Source organism: Taudactylus pleione, unplaced genomic scaffold, assembly GCF_031769625.1.
Source record: "Taudactylus pleione unplaced genomic scaffold, aTauple2 ptg000093l, whole genome shotgun sequence".
Taxonomy (NCBI): Eukaryota; Metazoa; Chordata; class Amphibia; order Anura; family Myobatrachidae; genus Taudactylus; species Taudactylus pleione.
Genome location: NW_028284495.1, coordinates 26504341 through 26520487, shown reverse-complemented (window position 1 = coordinate 26520487; position 16147 = coordinate 26504341). Strand labels below are relative to the sequence as shown.

Genomic DNA, 16147 nt, shown 5'->3' with positions numbered 1-16147 from the left:
GGCGAAAAGTCTGGACTTTTCGCCTCAAATTGAATACGGGCCTATGTAGGGGTGTGCCAGATAAGAAATGTTCAACTATCAACTGACATTCAAATGTGGCTATTATTGTATGAAGGGGCTGAATATATTGCAGAAATTCATAGTCATATTCTGGTCCTGCAATTACAGTGAGATAGTAGTTACTAAGATTCATCAGACAAGGCAATGCTTTACCAATTTTTCATTATCAAATGTTTGTGTTCATTTTGCCTACTGACACTTCACTTTTCGTTTTTCACTGACCGGAGTGAAATGTTGTCGCCTGTCAGCTGCAATATCTGGTCAGTGACATCTTATGAATTTGTGGCTCCCTTTTACTGCACCTTGGTTGTTTTGCTTAGCTTATTAAAATGACTGCAGCCTCCCCCTGTACAAGTCGCAGTAGGCCCCATCTACCCCTTTCATCAATGCCTTAATTCTGTCCACTGGCCCAACGCTGCCTGGACGCTATTTGGTTGATGGCCGTTTTGTAAAACCCTAGCAGCATCTGACATTGGTACACTAAACAGGCAGCTAGATGAAAAGACGGATACCTCTTCTTCCAACCTCTCCTTTTGTTGAATGAGGTGGTCCATTTTCTGATGTGACTGTTTGAGGTCAAAATCCAGCATTGAACACTGCTTCTCTATCTCCACTCTCCGGTTCTCTGCTTTCTCCTTTGCAGCCCTTTCTGCCTTCACTTTCATTTCCATTTCTTAATTGAGAAAGATCAAAAAATAATAGGTGAAATAGATTTTGGGGTTTCTATACTACCACAAAGTATGAACAATGTATTTGTTCTGTATTGGATAAGAGCATTAACTATGATTCCAACTAGTGGACTATCTGTGTGGAGTATTTGCATGGTTTGCTCCCACAATCCAAAAGCATACTGGGAGGTTAACTGACTTCTGACAAAATGAACCGTGTGTATACACGTGGTAGGGAATATAGATTGTAAGCTCCATTGGGACAGTGACTAATGTGAATGACTAAATACTCCCTTTTAAGAGCTGTGTAATGTGTGTGTTCTATATAAATAACTGTGGTCATTTATCTTCTGGGATATGTCCAGCCCCGAGCTAAAGCATAGTTACATTATTGTAATAAGTACACTCTCAATGACAAGAGTAATAAATAATTAGCACACAATTAAACCCAAGACCTTTTAGATGTTGTTAATGCATGAAAACAAAAGCAAAACTCACCACACATAGCTACGGACTTCTCCTCCTCAAACGACTGGTGTTTGTCACTCAATCTTGCTTTTGTCACCTTATGTTCATTCATTTCCTGATCCAACCGCTGTTGTAAAGTTTTTAGTTGGTAGTTCAACTCAATCTCCAAATTATTTTTTTCCTGTTTAAAATAGACATTTATTGCTGAAAAAATATCTACACATCATGGATATTACTGGATTACCTTATTTTATACAAAAGCAATAAAACCTAATGGATATAATTTGACAACTAAAACTGACAGTACATTTGAACTAATAAAATAACATAAAGGGGTATATTTACTATAAGTCGATTTAAAATCGATCATCAATGTTTTGTTTCTGGGGCTAAATCACACATTTACTAATACTTAAAAAACAAAATAAAAAATTGTCTGTTAGTAAATGTGTGATATAGCCCCAGAAAGACAACATCGATGTTAATTGATTTTGATCGATTTAAAATCGACATAAAGTAAATATTCCCAACCAGCCAAGTTTCTAAGCGTTGTAGAGAACCTTTAGGGAATGCGTACGATGGAGGGCAGAAGTTCTGGCCAATTAGATCCGCAGGGCCCAGATGACATCCAACAGAGCCAGGTCGTCCCGGTCTCGGGAAGTCTCCAATGGGGAAAACAGAGGAAAGAATTTCCTGGTTCAAGTGGAAAGTAAAAACAACCTTCAGTTGGAATGAGGGAACTGTTTGGAGAACCGCCCGATCGTTGTCGTATATGAGGAACGGCGGTTTGCAAAACAAGTCCCCAACTCAGAAAACCCGCCGAGCTGAGGCAACGGCCATAAGGAAAACCCATTTACATGTGACGAATGTAAGGTCCACAGAATCCAAAGGCTCAAAGGGTGTCTGCTTAAGAGCGGAGAGGACTAAGGTAAGGTCCCATGGAAACACCAGCGGCTGAAAAGGAGGTTGAACCCACAACACAGTTTGCAAATAGGTCCGAACCTCGGGCAGAAGGGCCAGGCGCCACTGAAAAATAAGAGTTATGGTAGACTTACCATTGATAACTTTTTCTTCGAAGTTCATAGGGTCCACAGTGATACCATGGGGATAATGTGGTTGGAGTGATCCAGGCACCAAACAGTTAAACTCTGGATGCCTCAGGTCCTCCTCACATATACCCCACCCCCGGTCACAAGCATTCAGTTCTATAAACAAGCCCAAGGAAGAAGGAAAGAGGAGAAGGAAGAACAACCGTACACCAGAAACACTTCCAGAAAATGAGGGAATTCTGTGCCTGAAAAAAAAAAAAAAAAACTCAGAGGGATAGGTATACAGGGACTCTGACCAAATCGCTTCAGCAGAGCACTGATACTGTACTGTGAGCGTCTCATATACACGAGGAGGGTAGGAGAAGCGGCCCAGACGTGCAAAAACTTTTAATGGATCTGCGTCTGGGTCGGGGGAGATCCTACCTCCCTAAGCTGCATCAACCGGCCGGGTACGCTGGCCTCATGGCAGCAGAAGCATATGCTGCGGATCCCCAGCATCAGACGATAAGGCCCCGGTGGTCTAGTGAGGAAGAGGACGCTCCAGGCCTCACTGCAGCGGCTTCTGGTGAGTCTCCAGCGCCGGAAGCAAGGACTGCCACGCGCGATCTCCTGTAAGCAAGGCATTGCCTTACCTGACATTTCCTTGCGTCTAGTTGCCGTCCGGGCCCCAGCATTGCTGCTAGCAAGCTCTGCCATGACCTGCCAAAATCACCAGAGATGTTACCGGTGTAGCGGCCCGTCTGAGGTAGACAGAGTCGCAGTGCATGCGTCTTAAGTTAGACATTCAGCATTGCCAACTCAAAAATATAGAAAATAAAACATAAAATAAAAGCTTGGGACTGCCTGAGCAGTCCCCTGTTACAAAGGTGCGTCTGAATCCTACCGCACCAAATGAACAACAGAACTGAACGCCTGAGGCCGGGGTATATGTGAGGAGGACCTGAGGCATCCTGGGAGCTGAAACGGTATGATGCCTGGATCACTCCAACTACATTATCCCCATGGCTCCTTATGGACACTGAAGAAATAAATGGACAGAGCAGAAATCTGCACCTTCAAGGAGCGAAGCAGCAACCCGCCCTCAAACCTCCCTGAAGAAAAGCTAAAAACCGCGGTAGGTGAAACTGGTAAGTGCGAACCTCGCGCCGCTCACACCACAAGATGTAGGTCTTCCAGACCCTGTGGTAGTTGCGCAACAAAAACGATTTCCGGGCACACAACATAGTACGGACGGAAGGGGAAACCCCAATAGCCTTCAAGAGCTCGGCCTCAAAAGCAAGGCCGTTAAAGCCAATCGAGGAAGGTCCTCGTGCCGAAATGGACCCTGCAGATCTGGTTGCAGCGGAACCCACCAACCGAGACCTAACGCCAGTTCGGAGCCACAAGGATCACCGGTACCTGTTGCTCTTTGATCTGCCGAGTACCCAAAGTAACATGGGAATTGGGGGGAAAAAGGTATGCCAGACAAAAGCGCCACGGAACAGTGATGGCATCCACTGTGAAGGCCAGTGCGTCCCTGGACATCACACAAAACAGGGAACTTTGCAGTTGTGCCGAGATGCCATCAGGTTTACCTATGGAAGACCCCACTTCCGAACCAACTGCCGGAGGACCTCCGTATGGAGAGACTACTCCCCCGGCAGGAAGGTGGTCTTGCTGAGGAAGACCGCCTCCCAATTTTCCACGCCCGAGATGAACACGACAAAGAGTGCCGCAACAATGGCTTCCTCCCAGGCTACAATGCGGGCCTCTGCCATTGCTCCTGCACTCTTGGTGCCGCCCTGATGAATCACATCACTTGGTTCTGCTCCGGCCCGCCAGGATGGACTTGGCTCTTAACAGAGCCAGATTGATGGCACGGAGCTCCAGCACATTGACACATTAACGACCAAAGACCTTGCAGACAGATTAGACGTCAAAGTGCCCCAGCCAATGAGACTTGCGTCTGTGGTCACAATGACCCAGCTTGCAGTAACCAAGGAACAACCACGGAGCAGGTGATCAGAAATCAGCCACCAACTGAGGGATTGGTGTTTGCTGTCCGTCAGAAGCGGAGATGAGATGTCCTCCGTGCGTCCCGACCAATTGCAGAGAATTTCCTACTGGAATTCCCGCGAGTGGAAGCGGGCGTACAGGATGGTTTTGAAGGCCATCGTACCCAAAAGCTTCATACACAGCCAGATGGACGGACGAGGCACCGACAGCACCGTCGTGACCAAATCCCGGAGGCCCGGGCTGTGGACTCAGGCAGGAAGACTCGCTGCAGGGAGGTGTCGAAAATCACTTCCAGGAACATCAGGCGCTGGCAAGATGTCAGGAGCGACTTCTCTTTATTGCCTGCCCCCTGACATCTTCCTTGTCCCCAGTACTGCCCTAGCTGCTAACAACTCTTTCTCCCCTCTACCTCCCATACTGCCCAAGCTGCTATCTACACTTGCCTCCTCTCTACCCCCAGTGCTGCCCCAGCTGCTATCCAGACCAGCACTTCCCCTAACCTCTTCTTGCCCCCAAGGTAGCTATCTACCCTTGCCCCCTCCCTACACCCAGCACTGCCTGCCCCTAACCTCCTCCTTGCGCCCCAGCACTGTCAACAACTGTGTGCATTTACCCCTCCCTTCCCCCAGTCCTGACTGCCATTACTGCCCTCTAGCTGCAGCTTTACCCCAACTTCTCCCTGCCATTACCCCAAGCTTTAGCCCAACCAACTCTACCCCAACTGCTACATACCTACCAGCACTGTCGCAACTCCTGCCTACCCTCAACCCCGATAATATGTGACGGGACCCAGAAAAAGTGGTATAGGACCCCAGTCCCTGGAACCCACAATTTTTTTTTCACTCACTCAGCGCGATCACTGCAGTCCTCGTGCAGCAGGCTTACCATGGCCGCCACGATCTCCGTTAAGATGCGTGGGCCTGCAGCCAAGCCGCATGGCAGGGCCTGGAACTGTTAAGTGTGCAGGGCCGACTGTGAACCAGTCATAGAGAGTGATGATCTGCCCAAATAGGAACGTGCAGGTACGAGACGTCGAGCAAGGCCAAAAATGTGTTGGACGACATTCCCTGGATCATCGATCGGAGAGTTTCCATGTGGAAACTGGTGTTCAAGTCCAGTAGATTCAAGATCAGTGCCACTGGACTTCCGAATAAGGGAGAGGTTGGAGTAGAATTCCCATTTCCTTTTTGACGCCGGAATAATTACTCCTTCCAAAAGCAGAGAGCCTGGTCCAAAGCCCCCCTATTCTCCGTGTCCCAGGTAAGGGCATTTGCAATAAAACTTTGCGGCGGTGGACCCCTGCGGTAGAGGACATTTCCTCAGGAAACTATGCCCTGTACCCAGTAGACGCAACCCTAAGGCAGAGAACGCGTCAGGCGCTAGACTTCTCAGGATTCTTGGCACCCAAGCACCTGTAGGTACCAGAAAACCTGCACCGAGGAGCTGAACCATTTGCTAGGAAAAACCGGCCTTGGACAGACTGACCTCTAGTAAACGCGCCCCCTCGACTGGAGGAACAAACAGCACAAAACCGTAATCCCCACTCTTTTTGGGCATTACAGGCAGGAAAGTGCTTTACCCCCTTTGCTTATAGGATCGCTGACATTAGAGACGGTGACTGCATATTTTTGCAGATGCAAATCCAAAAGAAATCGCAACTGTGCATATATAGAGTCCAGCTCTGTATCAGGCTCATAGGCACTTTGCTGCACACTGGTTATGTTTTCGGAAACAGCTCTCACATACATAAAATACAGTAGTATTAAACAAAAATGACAAGCACAAAAAACTAAATATAAAAAACACATCCAGTCATTTTGATGTGCACAGAGTTGCCACAAATCTACATTCTCTTACATTCCCCCCCATACCATAAACTTGTAATTTATTAATTTCCTTTAGAATGCCTTCTGTGTAACCTGGAAGAGATGGTAGCCAAAAGGCCTAGTGTTTACTTGGTTGATTGCATTTATTCTAAAGCAAGGCTGGCCAAAAGATAGATCATGATCTACAGGTAGCTCATGGGACATCCCCAGTTAGATCGAGAACAACTGAAGTAAAATAAACCTGGAACGGCTGCAGGAGCCTCAGAAGCCCAGCTCCCAGGAGTGCAGCGTGCAGGTAGCATCATGACATCACCCACATGCTGTAAGGAACCTGCTGCTGTCTGCCTGACTGGCCCCACAGAGCGTGCCGAGTGTCATGGGGAGCTGCTCTCCCACCAGCACATAGGCTCCTCACAGCACCAAGCACATCCCCAGACTGATCGGGGCAAACTTTCTGCAAGTGCCGGAGTGTCTCCCGGAGGTAGTGTGTGGGGAGTGATTGTGTAATATGTGCGGTAAAGGGGCTGCACGCTGCCAGGGCACAGCCTCCTCCTGCTGTGATACCATGCCATCCCAAGTACTGGCTCCCCACCACACACACAGACACTGAGTGACTGATTTATTTTTTAAATAAGACAACCCCCTTATATTATTAAGCAGTGGAGATAATTGCTTCTTTCCAAGAAGAAAAACTGTAAAGTGCAACTCCTCTGCATGACCTTATAGAGATAAATATGCAAGTTATAAAGGGTTTTCCCCTTTGTTGTATGTTGAGAGTGGTGGGAGGAGGTATTAGCTACGTTATCCCTTGGTAGAACAGTCAGAAGGATAATGCAGCTGTGACCTGTACTCTGTAAGACCATTATATATATATAGCAAAATGGTCATATAATGTAAATGGCTGGGTCAATGACAGGGAAGCACACATATGTCCACACGTGGGGAGAAGATAGGGGGTGGTGGTTAAAAGTAGAAAAACCCTTTACGCAGTCCCCAATGAAAGAGATGGAGGTCTGAAGACACCGGTCCCCATCGGAATGGAAGTGAACAACATTGGCTTTAACACCAACATCACTTTAGCTCCGGACATATTTTGCACTATGAACACCAAAAGCCACCTAAATCTTCCTATTAAAAAATGTATGCTGCACTCCTGCATACCAGGCTTAATAGTTAGTCTTGCACAGTGCTTGAACGAAGAAATATGGAATAGTTAGAAAAAGATGCTGAAAAGATACAAAAAAATAAACTGTAATTTAAACATTTTTCTGTATCTATGAAGTAGTCTGAACAAAGGGAAATGGGAAATTCAGGCAGTTTTTGTACCACCTACTTTTTCTGAATGGTTTAGGAGATCCAATGTCTCTTTCCTGTCCAATTCTGCCTTTTCAAGATTGTGTTTGAGATGTTTCAACTCTTCTTGCAACGATGTCATTCGAGCTATTTCATAAGAAAAAAGTTTAAAAACACATAACTGCAAAGCAGTATTAACAGCATAGTTGGAAAAAAAAAATTATATTGTCAGTAGAAGAAACATTTTTATATTAGGATCACATGCTACTGCATAAAAGATCAAAACCTGTCCATCACTCACAATTCTTTTACACTACGGAAAGATCAGTGGTTTCCAGTTATTTATGAGCTCATATCTGCTTTGACAACCATTTGCTTGCAATCACTTAGCTTTGTTTATGTACAAAGGTTGTCATAGTAACACATTTATCCAGAAAATGAGGAACACAAGTATAAATAAGGCCCTATCTGCTATATGCACAACAAGCTAGCACATCAGGCTGCATTTAATAGCAAATTTAAAAATAAGGTTTAACATGTGCTATTCATTTGTTCAGCTTACAAAATGCTCGTTTTATCAATACCAAACTTGTGTTATTAATATGAATGACAAATTAAGGAGTGAAACACACAAATTAAGAACCACAAATTAAAACTATATATTAAATAGCAGTAATCACTGCTGACTACCAATGTATATTATAGCCTCAGTAGGTCAAATGATTTGCTAAGTGAAAGAATACAATCCATGTTAAGTGGGCAGTGACTTAGGAATAATTTGTATGATGAGATACAGCTAATATGTGCTAAACGGGCATAGATATGAATGTGAATCCCAACCAGTCCTGTTGGTAATAGGACCAAAGATCAACATGCAAGCTTTTCATGTGCATCCCTATGAGAGATTCTCTCCCACACCATAGGCGGGTGTGATACAACACTAGATACACAGATAAAAATGGCATCCCAAATTTAACAGAAAGGAAACACTAAACACAGGGGCATTTCTAGAGAGGAGGGGGCCCCTGTGCAGTCTCCGACACGGGCCCCCTCCTCTCTGCCCGGCAGCGCATTGAGCTGTGCGCGGCCAGCGCCGGAGTTATAAACTCTGGGCACTAGAGTGTGCCCAGAGTCTATAGTTCAGAGTCTATAGTGTATGCACAGGTTAGCGGGAAAATGGCTGCAGCGGCCATTTTCCAGTCGTTTTACAGCTCCGGGCTCCGGCGCGGGACTTCAGAGAGGCAGGTTGTGTGGTGCGGGGTCCCCCTGGACCCAGGGACCCGTGTTCCCCGCACACCCTGCACCTATTATAGATACGCCCCTGACTAGACACTACAAGGCCTTGTATAATGTTTTACTTGTCATTAGTCTACAGTATGGGGCCATCTATTGAGTATCTCTTTAAAATGTTCACTTTTCGTCATTACAATGGATTTGCTGGGTACCGCAATGATGTATATACTATTGTACACTACACTATGTATATCTTACACACAGATGTTAGGCTACAGCCAGAGGAGGAACCACAGGGTTACCTCCACTGAACACAACAGAAAGAAATTGTGGCATTTGAATTTGTAAGGCACAGACTCCAAGGAGTGATTGTACATGATGTTTTCTAGATTGTAGTCTAAGTGACACCAACGCTTCAGAGAATTTCTATTAATCACATCCGTTCACAATGATGCAACTCAGGGCACCCATACGGTGATATTAGCAATAGGTGCTTGATTGTTACCATGTTTCTCAAACAAAGGCTCACACCTTGTATTTTAAACTGCTTTCCTCTTTACATGTCAATTCAACTGTCTCACTCTGGGAAGGGGGACACAGATATATCAAGCCTTTGACAGTGATCATGTGAGGAACCAATCAGATGCTGTTATTTCAAAGACTGTGCTAGATAAATGACAGCTAGAAGCTGATTGGTTCCTTTGGGGAGTTACTTCACTTATCTCTCTCCAAGGCTTGATACAATGAGACTAGACACTGTACATTGCTTATATATCTGTACACTGTCCTTTCTGTGCCAATTAATTGCTGCATTCATGTGACTTTTAAAGACTTAATTTGTGTGTATTATAGTTTGAAACTTAAACATTAACAATAGTATAGTTATATGAACATCTAGTCAACTATATTGTTTTGTGTTTAATCCTTTTTAAAATTCACAATTGTTTATTTGTGTTTGGGTAAAGATTCCAGCTGCCTTAGATAAATAATATTTCCCTATTCTAAGCACATACAACTATTTTCTCGCCAACAATAAATCTAATATACAATTTACGGACTGCACCAATCTTTTTTTTTTTTTTTGTTTACCTTGTAGGTCCCCAATCATTTCTGATCCTTGACTCCTATCCCTCCGTTCAGAATCTAAGGCCGCCTGTAATTGGAAAAAATCTTTTTCCACCTGTAACTTTGCACTTTCCAATAGTCGACTCCTATCCTGCAGTTCCCGATTTAGTGCTTCTAACTGCGAAATAGTCTTGCTCATCTCACTTTGACTTTTCCTTAGTCTTGCTGCGGTGTCTGACTCTGTCCTTAAGAGATCATTGGCTTCTTCCAACTGGAGATTAAGAAAAAAAAAAATGTTTATATTTTACTACCATCACAGAACTCTATTATATTGCACTGGCTATGTACAGGTCATGGAGGGGGTGTGGGAAGACTAAAGTAAAACACCATTAAAGCCATTCCTCCAAGGCATGCATGTGACACAAACATTGGGTGTAACTAATTTCCCTTATATATCCTGCAGCCCAACTCATCCCCATGTTACCAGTAACAAAGCAAAGAAGATAGGACCACAGTAGCAATTTCAGTTGACTCAAGACCAACATTACTGGGTGAGATAGTCTGTGTGTCGCTACACTCATTGGATCACATTTAAATTAAAAGCACACAGTCACTGAAAATGCCCAATAATTAATTTATTTTCAAATTCCTTGGACACAACAGATTAGCTAATTCCTGTGCACTGGATACAAGAAAAAAACATATATATAGATCTTGTACGAGGGGTATGCAATAAGTTTTTGGATGTGCAGTGCATAGGAAGAGTAGACACAATCTGTCTGGTTGTGAACTGTAATCTCTCAAAGTTTTTGTGAAATATCAGGGCACAGAACCTATATAAGCAGCACTGCACACAGAAGTCAGCTTGTTCACTTCCTTCACAAACTCATAAGCTCAAAAGAGGCCACTGGAGAGCCATAATCTTCTAAGACTACAAGAGTGGTCTGCGAGAGCAGGAGAGTTTTAACCGACTGCGAGCTGCTTTTGGGGAGGATGCACCGTCCCGAAGCAGTATGTAAGTGGTTTGCAGAATTTCAGTATAGGAGACAGTCTTTGGAAGACTAGGAGCGCTGTGGCCAACCTGTGTCCGCCATCACAGAGGATAACGTTGCTGCCGTGGGGGCCATAGCTGAGGTGGACACCAGGGTGACTGTGACCCAGTTAAGGAAGGAGATGGGCAACCCATCGGGATCCATCCACTCGTTACTCCATGAAAAGCATGACCTGAGCAAGTTTTCTGCATGGTAGGTTCCCCATCAGCTGACTCGCGGAGCAGGAGGCGGCTTGGGCGGCTAGGTGCCACAACATGTTGGCCAGGTTTGATGGTGGTTGCTCAAACTCTGTCTGGGAGATAAACAGTGGCGATGAATTCTGGATCTAGAGAGACCATCATGACAATGCACCTTGCCAACAAGTCCAGGACAATGGTGGATTTTCTGTCCCATGAACGCATCCAGGATCTTGGTCACACACACCGTACAGTCCAGACCTGGCCCCCTGCGTCCTCTTCGTGTTCCCACAAATCAAGCGCAAGATGTGTGGAATTCGTTTGGAGTCATCGGAAGCTAAAGTGGAGACCTTCAACCAGTATGTAGAAGACGTACCTGCTTTAGACTGGTCCAGCTGCTTCACCAAGTGGTTTGAGTGCATGCAACTTTGCACAGAATGTTCTGGCAATTACTTTGAAAAAAATGTAATTTTCACTGTAAATAATAAGAGTTATGGTATAACATACCTTCGTTAACTCTTTTTCTTCGAGGTCCATGGGGTCCACAGCCAATACGTTAGGGTATATGGTCCAGACACCAAACAGTTAAACAAGCTCTCAGCTCCCAGGATGCACCAGGTCCTCCCCACATATACCCCGCCCCCGGCCATAGGTAGTCAGTTCGTTACCAAGCCCAAGCAGGAGAAGGCAAAAGATAAGAAGGAAGAAACCATGTTCTCTAGACCAATCTCTCACAGAGGAGGGAAATTATAGAGATACCCAAAACACCAGGTGCGTTAGGGTGAGTGTCCTGTGAGAGTTAACGAAGGTATGTTATACCATAAGTCTTATTTTCTTCTTTGGGATCCATGGGGTCCACAGCCATTACGTTGGGGATATCCCAAAGCAGTACCCACTAAGGGCGGGGGCGCTCCTGTGTCTCGGAAGAAAAGAGAATCCTACACCTGAAGGAGGCATCCTGAGAGGCAAAGGTGTCTAATGCATAGAATTTGACAAAGGTGTGGGTGGAAGACCATGTGGATGCCCTACACAATTGTTCCGCAGAGGCACCGCGGCGGGCCGCCGCCGAAGGTACCACTGACCGTGTGGAATGTGCCGTTACTGAGTCCGGCACCACCAGATTGGCCTGTGTGTGAATGCCTGAGAAATTCCCATACGAATCCATCTGGCCAGCGGCTGCTTATTGGCTGGCCAGCCACGCTTATGACATCCATACAGCACAAAAAGAGAATCAGACTTACTCATGCCGTTGGTGCGATCCACATAAATTCAACATCCAAGGAAGCTTCACCTACCGAGAGGCTTGTAGCCTGAAACGCTGGGACCACAATCTCTTCATTCATATGGAAACGAGATACCACTTTCGGAAGGTATCCCGCCCTAGTACAAAGTACCGATCTATCCCGATGAAATATTAAAAAAGGGGGAGCGGAAGGAAAGCGCTGCCAAATCAGAACACAGTCATCATTGTTAGCCACCTGAGGTCTACTGATTTCAGGGGCTCGAACAGAGGATCCTGTAGAGGCCTGAGAACTAACTTCAAATCCCACGGGGCTACCGGGGAAACAAAGGGAGGCTGAACTCTTAGCGATTTTCCACTGAAACCAGACCGAAAGAGCAGAAACCTGAATCCTCAAGGTGGCAAGCGAAGCCCCTTTTCTAACCCAGTCTGAAGAAAGGAAAGCACTCTAGAGACCATAAAAACCTCAGGGTCATATTCTCTCAGTTCACACCACTGAAAAAACGAGTGCCAAACTCTATAATAAATGCGGGCTAAAGCAGGTTTATGTGCCTTCAACATCGTTTGTGTCACAGAATCAGAAAATCCCTTTTTTCTCAAGACGGAGGCCTCAAGAGCCATGCCGTCAAAGACAGATGAGGCAGACCCGGATACAATCACGGACCCTGTATTAACAGATTTCGCCTTATCGGAAGAGGCCACGGAGTGTCTATGGAGAGACACTGTAGATCGGTGAACCAATGGCGTCTGGGCCACGCTGGAGCTATTAGTATCACCGTACTGCCTTCCTGCTTGACCTTCCTGATGACCCTGGGAAGAAGAGCAAACGGCGGAAAGAGATATGCTAGCCTGTAACGCCATCTTACTGCCAGCGCGTCTACAAACTCGGCCATCGGATACCTGGTCCTGGATCCGTTTCTAGGTACCCTGTGGTTGCTCCTTGAGGCCATGAGGTCTATCTCTGGAAGACCCCATCTGTCCACCAGGCTCTGAAATACCTGTGGATGCAGAGCCCACTCTCCGGCATTTACCTCCTGCCTACTCAGGAAGTAAACGTTCCAATTTAGGACCCCTGGTATAAACATGGCTGATATTGTCGGGAGGTGACGCTCTGCCCAAACCAGAATCCTTAATACTTCTGTCATGGCTGCCCCCGACTCCCGTATGCCTCCCTGATGATTGAGGTAGGCTACCAAGGTGCGATTGTCGGATTGAATTTGAACAGGTCTGACTTTTAGTATTCCCTGAGCCTGAAGTAGAGCTCTGAATACCGCCCTTAGTTTCAGGATATTTATGGACAGACCACTTTCTGCCTTCGTCCATTTCCCCTGAAACGTGTGTAGACCCGTAATTGCCCCCCAGCCGTGAATACTGGTATCGGTCTTGAGAAGTACCCAGTCCGACACCCAAAATGGGCGACCCTGGTTGAGATGGCTTGTCTGCAACCACCAAGACAGGGATAACCGAACCTCCGGTAGGAGACTTGATCGTGCGGTAATCCCTGTTCCAGCGCAAGAGAATCAACTGCTGCATACTCAAGGTGGATACCATCGACCCCAGCACCAGCATTGCTGACTGTATAGACACCCGCCTGTTGTGAAGCAATCTGCGTATCCAGAACTGCAGGGCCGCAATCTTGTCCTCCAGCAGATATATCCTCTGAACCACAGAATCCAAGCGTGCCCCCAAATGAATCATCTGCTGCATCGGGAGAAGCGACGGCTTATTCCAGTTTATGACCCAGCCATGACTGTGCAGACAGGACACAGTTAGTCCCAAATGATCCCGCAACTCCTGTGGAGACTGTCCCAGTAACAGGAGATCACCCAAGTATGGCAGAATCCTGACGCCCTGGCATCTGAGACATGCCATCATAACCTTGGTAAACACTCGAGGAGCTGTTGACAGGCCAAATGGCAGAGCTTGAAACTGGAAGTGCTCGCCCCCTACCGCAAACCGCAGAAATTGCTGGTGGGGCAGGGTGATTGGTATATGCAGATATGCATCCTGGATATCCAAGGACACCATAAAATCCCCTGGTTCCATTGCCAACACAATCGACCGCAGTGTTTCTATACGAAACCTGGGCGCTCGGATAAATGCGTTGAGCCCCTTTAAGTTTAGAATAGGCCGGTAGGACCCATTTGGCTTCTGAATCAAAAATAGATTGGAATAAAATCCTTTTCGTAATTGATTCTTTGGAACCGGGATAATGACTCCAGACATCAGCAGGGTTTGTATAGCCTGTTGAAGGGCCAAGGTCTTTACAGAACCCATCACTAGGTTTATACAAAAGAATCTCTGGGGAGGACTTCTCCAGAATGTCAGGGCGTACCCCCGGGAGACCACTCTACGAACCCAGGCATCTGTTGTCGTGAGATGCCAGGCGTCTGCAAACAGAAGAAGTCGGCCTCCTACCCTGGGGTGCCCCAGGGGGAGGCCCGTCCCTTTTATCCTGGGCTCTGGAAGCTGGACGCTTGTTCGGCCAGGGTTTCTTAGACCACGGTCTTTTTGCCGAACCAAATCTCGCTGAGGGTTGACCGCTGGCCTTACCCTGCGGCCGAAAAGTCCGAAAGGACGACCATCTAGGTTTGGTCACAGATGCTGAAGGGTAGGCAAGCCATTTTAGAGGCTGCCACCGTAGCCACAATTTTGTCTAATTCTGTAACAAAGAGAATACCTCCCGTAAACTGAAGAGATTCTAGGGCCTTTTTCGACCCCGCATCCGCCTTCCAATCTCTTAACCACAGGGCTCTGCGTGCCACGACCGAAACCGCTGATGCTTTGGAAGACAGTATACCAGCATCTAATGTCGCGTCTCCCAGATAAGAAGCTGCTTCCTTGACATAGGAAATAATCTCCAGCTGTTCCTTGGATGCTTCTGGCAGATATTTTGCCAGTGCCTTCATACATTCTTCAATGGCTTTGGAAACCCAAGCCGTAGCCCTAGCCAGACGAGTGGCCGCTCCAGAGAGCGAGAAAATTGCCTTAAGACAACCCTCAAGTCTCCTATCCGTGGAATCTTTAAGAGGATGCAGATGGTATGGGCAGTGTGGCACTCTTTACCAGCTGTGCAACATGTGCATCTATAGACCGCGGGTTTTCCCACTTAGCACACTCTTCTGACGGAAATGGGTAAAAGGCTGCCACATTTTTAGAAGGATGGAATTTCCTACCCGGACAACTGCATGCTTCCCCCAAAAGCTCCGACAAGTGCTCTGATTTGGGGAACTCTGCCTTGACCACCTTCTGGCGCTTAAATACCGGCGCCTTTCTCTGCGGAGGCTCCCCCTCATCTATATTCAGTACAGTTTTGACAGCCCTAATCAAAAAAGGGACATCAGCCACTGAAAAATGTTCCTCATCTTCTCCGGAGATAGACTCCTGAGAGGAATCACGTACCTCTTCCTCCTCCGAGGATGTACCAGAGTCATCGTCCCTCTCTCTGTGGCCTGGCTTGCGTGAGGGTCCAAACGCCGTCTGGTCTTTGGCTGCATAGAACTAGCAGCTTGTAGCGGTTGCTGAAAAACTGCTGAAGATGATGCCATGCCTTGACCAGCATACATGTCCATCCATGATGGAAACATTAGAGGCCATAACCATAGAGGGCTGCATCTGCTGCGGGTACCCCCATACTGGGAGTGCTGAGGCAGCCAAACGTTCCGCCACTTGTGCCATAATCTGGGAAAAAGAAGCCCAAGGGGGTTCTGGTCCAGAGGCTGGTAAACTTGACTGATGCGGAGACTGTCTAAAGCAGTTACCACACAATCCATATTGTATGAAATCCTGTGGGGATAACCCCGCTTTGCAGGCCATACAAGACACCAGCACAGGGGCTTTCAGACTCAGACATAATAACGCTTTCTTATGTCAAGTTCTGAGTACACATGTGATTTTGTTTCACCCCAACTACCCACACACCTGTAGCAGAGGGTTATAGGGAGAAAACAACAGTGATAGGTTATAAACTGACAGTTATTCAGAATAAAAGGCATACAAATACAGCATACAAATCACATGCA

General features: G+C 46.5%; 1 protein-coding gene across 3 annotated transcripts in view; it reads right to left on the bottom strand.

The window, feature by feature from the left end:
- ROCK1 (Rho associated coiled-coil containing protein kinase 1) overlaps positions 1–16147 on the bottom strand; it is a 162763-nt gene that overhangs the window by 39646 nt on the left and 106970 nt on the right. For all 3 annotated transcript variants that reach the window (XR_015878207.1, XM_088469623.1, XM_088469622.1), the window contains exons 16-19: positions 9682–9928; positions 7400–7506; positions 1227–1377; positions 573–733 (exon numbers count right to left, since the gene is read on the bottom strand). Coding sequence is in view for 2 of the 3 variants with exons in the window: in XM_088469623.1 (XP_088325749.1) it covers positions 573–733; positions 1227–1377; positions 7400–7506; positions 9682–9928 (666 nt within the window). In the remaining variant the exon portion in view is untranslated. The remainder of the gene's footprint in view (positions 1–572; positions 734–1226; positions 1378–7399; positions 7507–9681; positions 9929–16147) is intronic.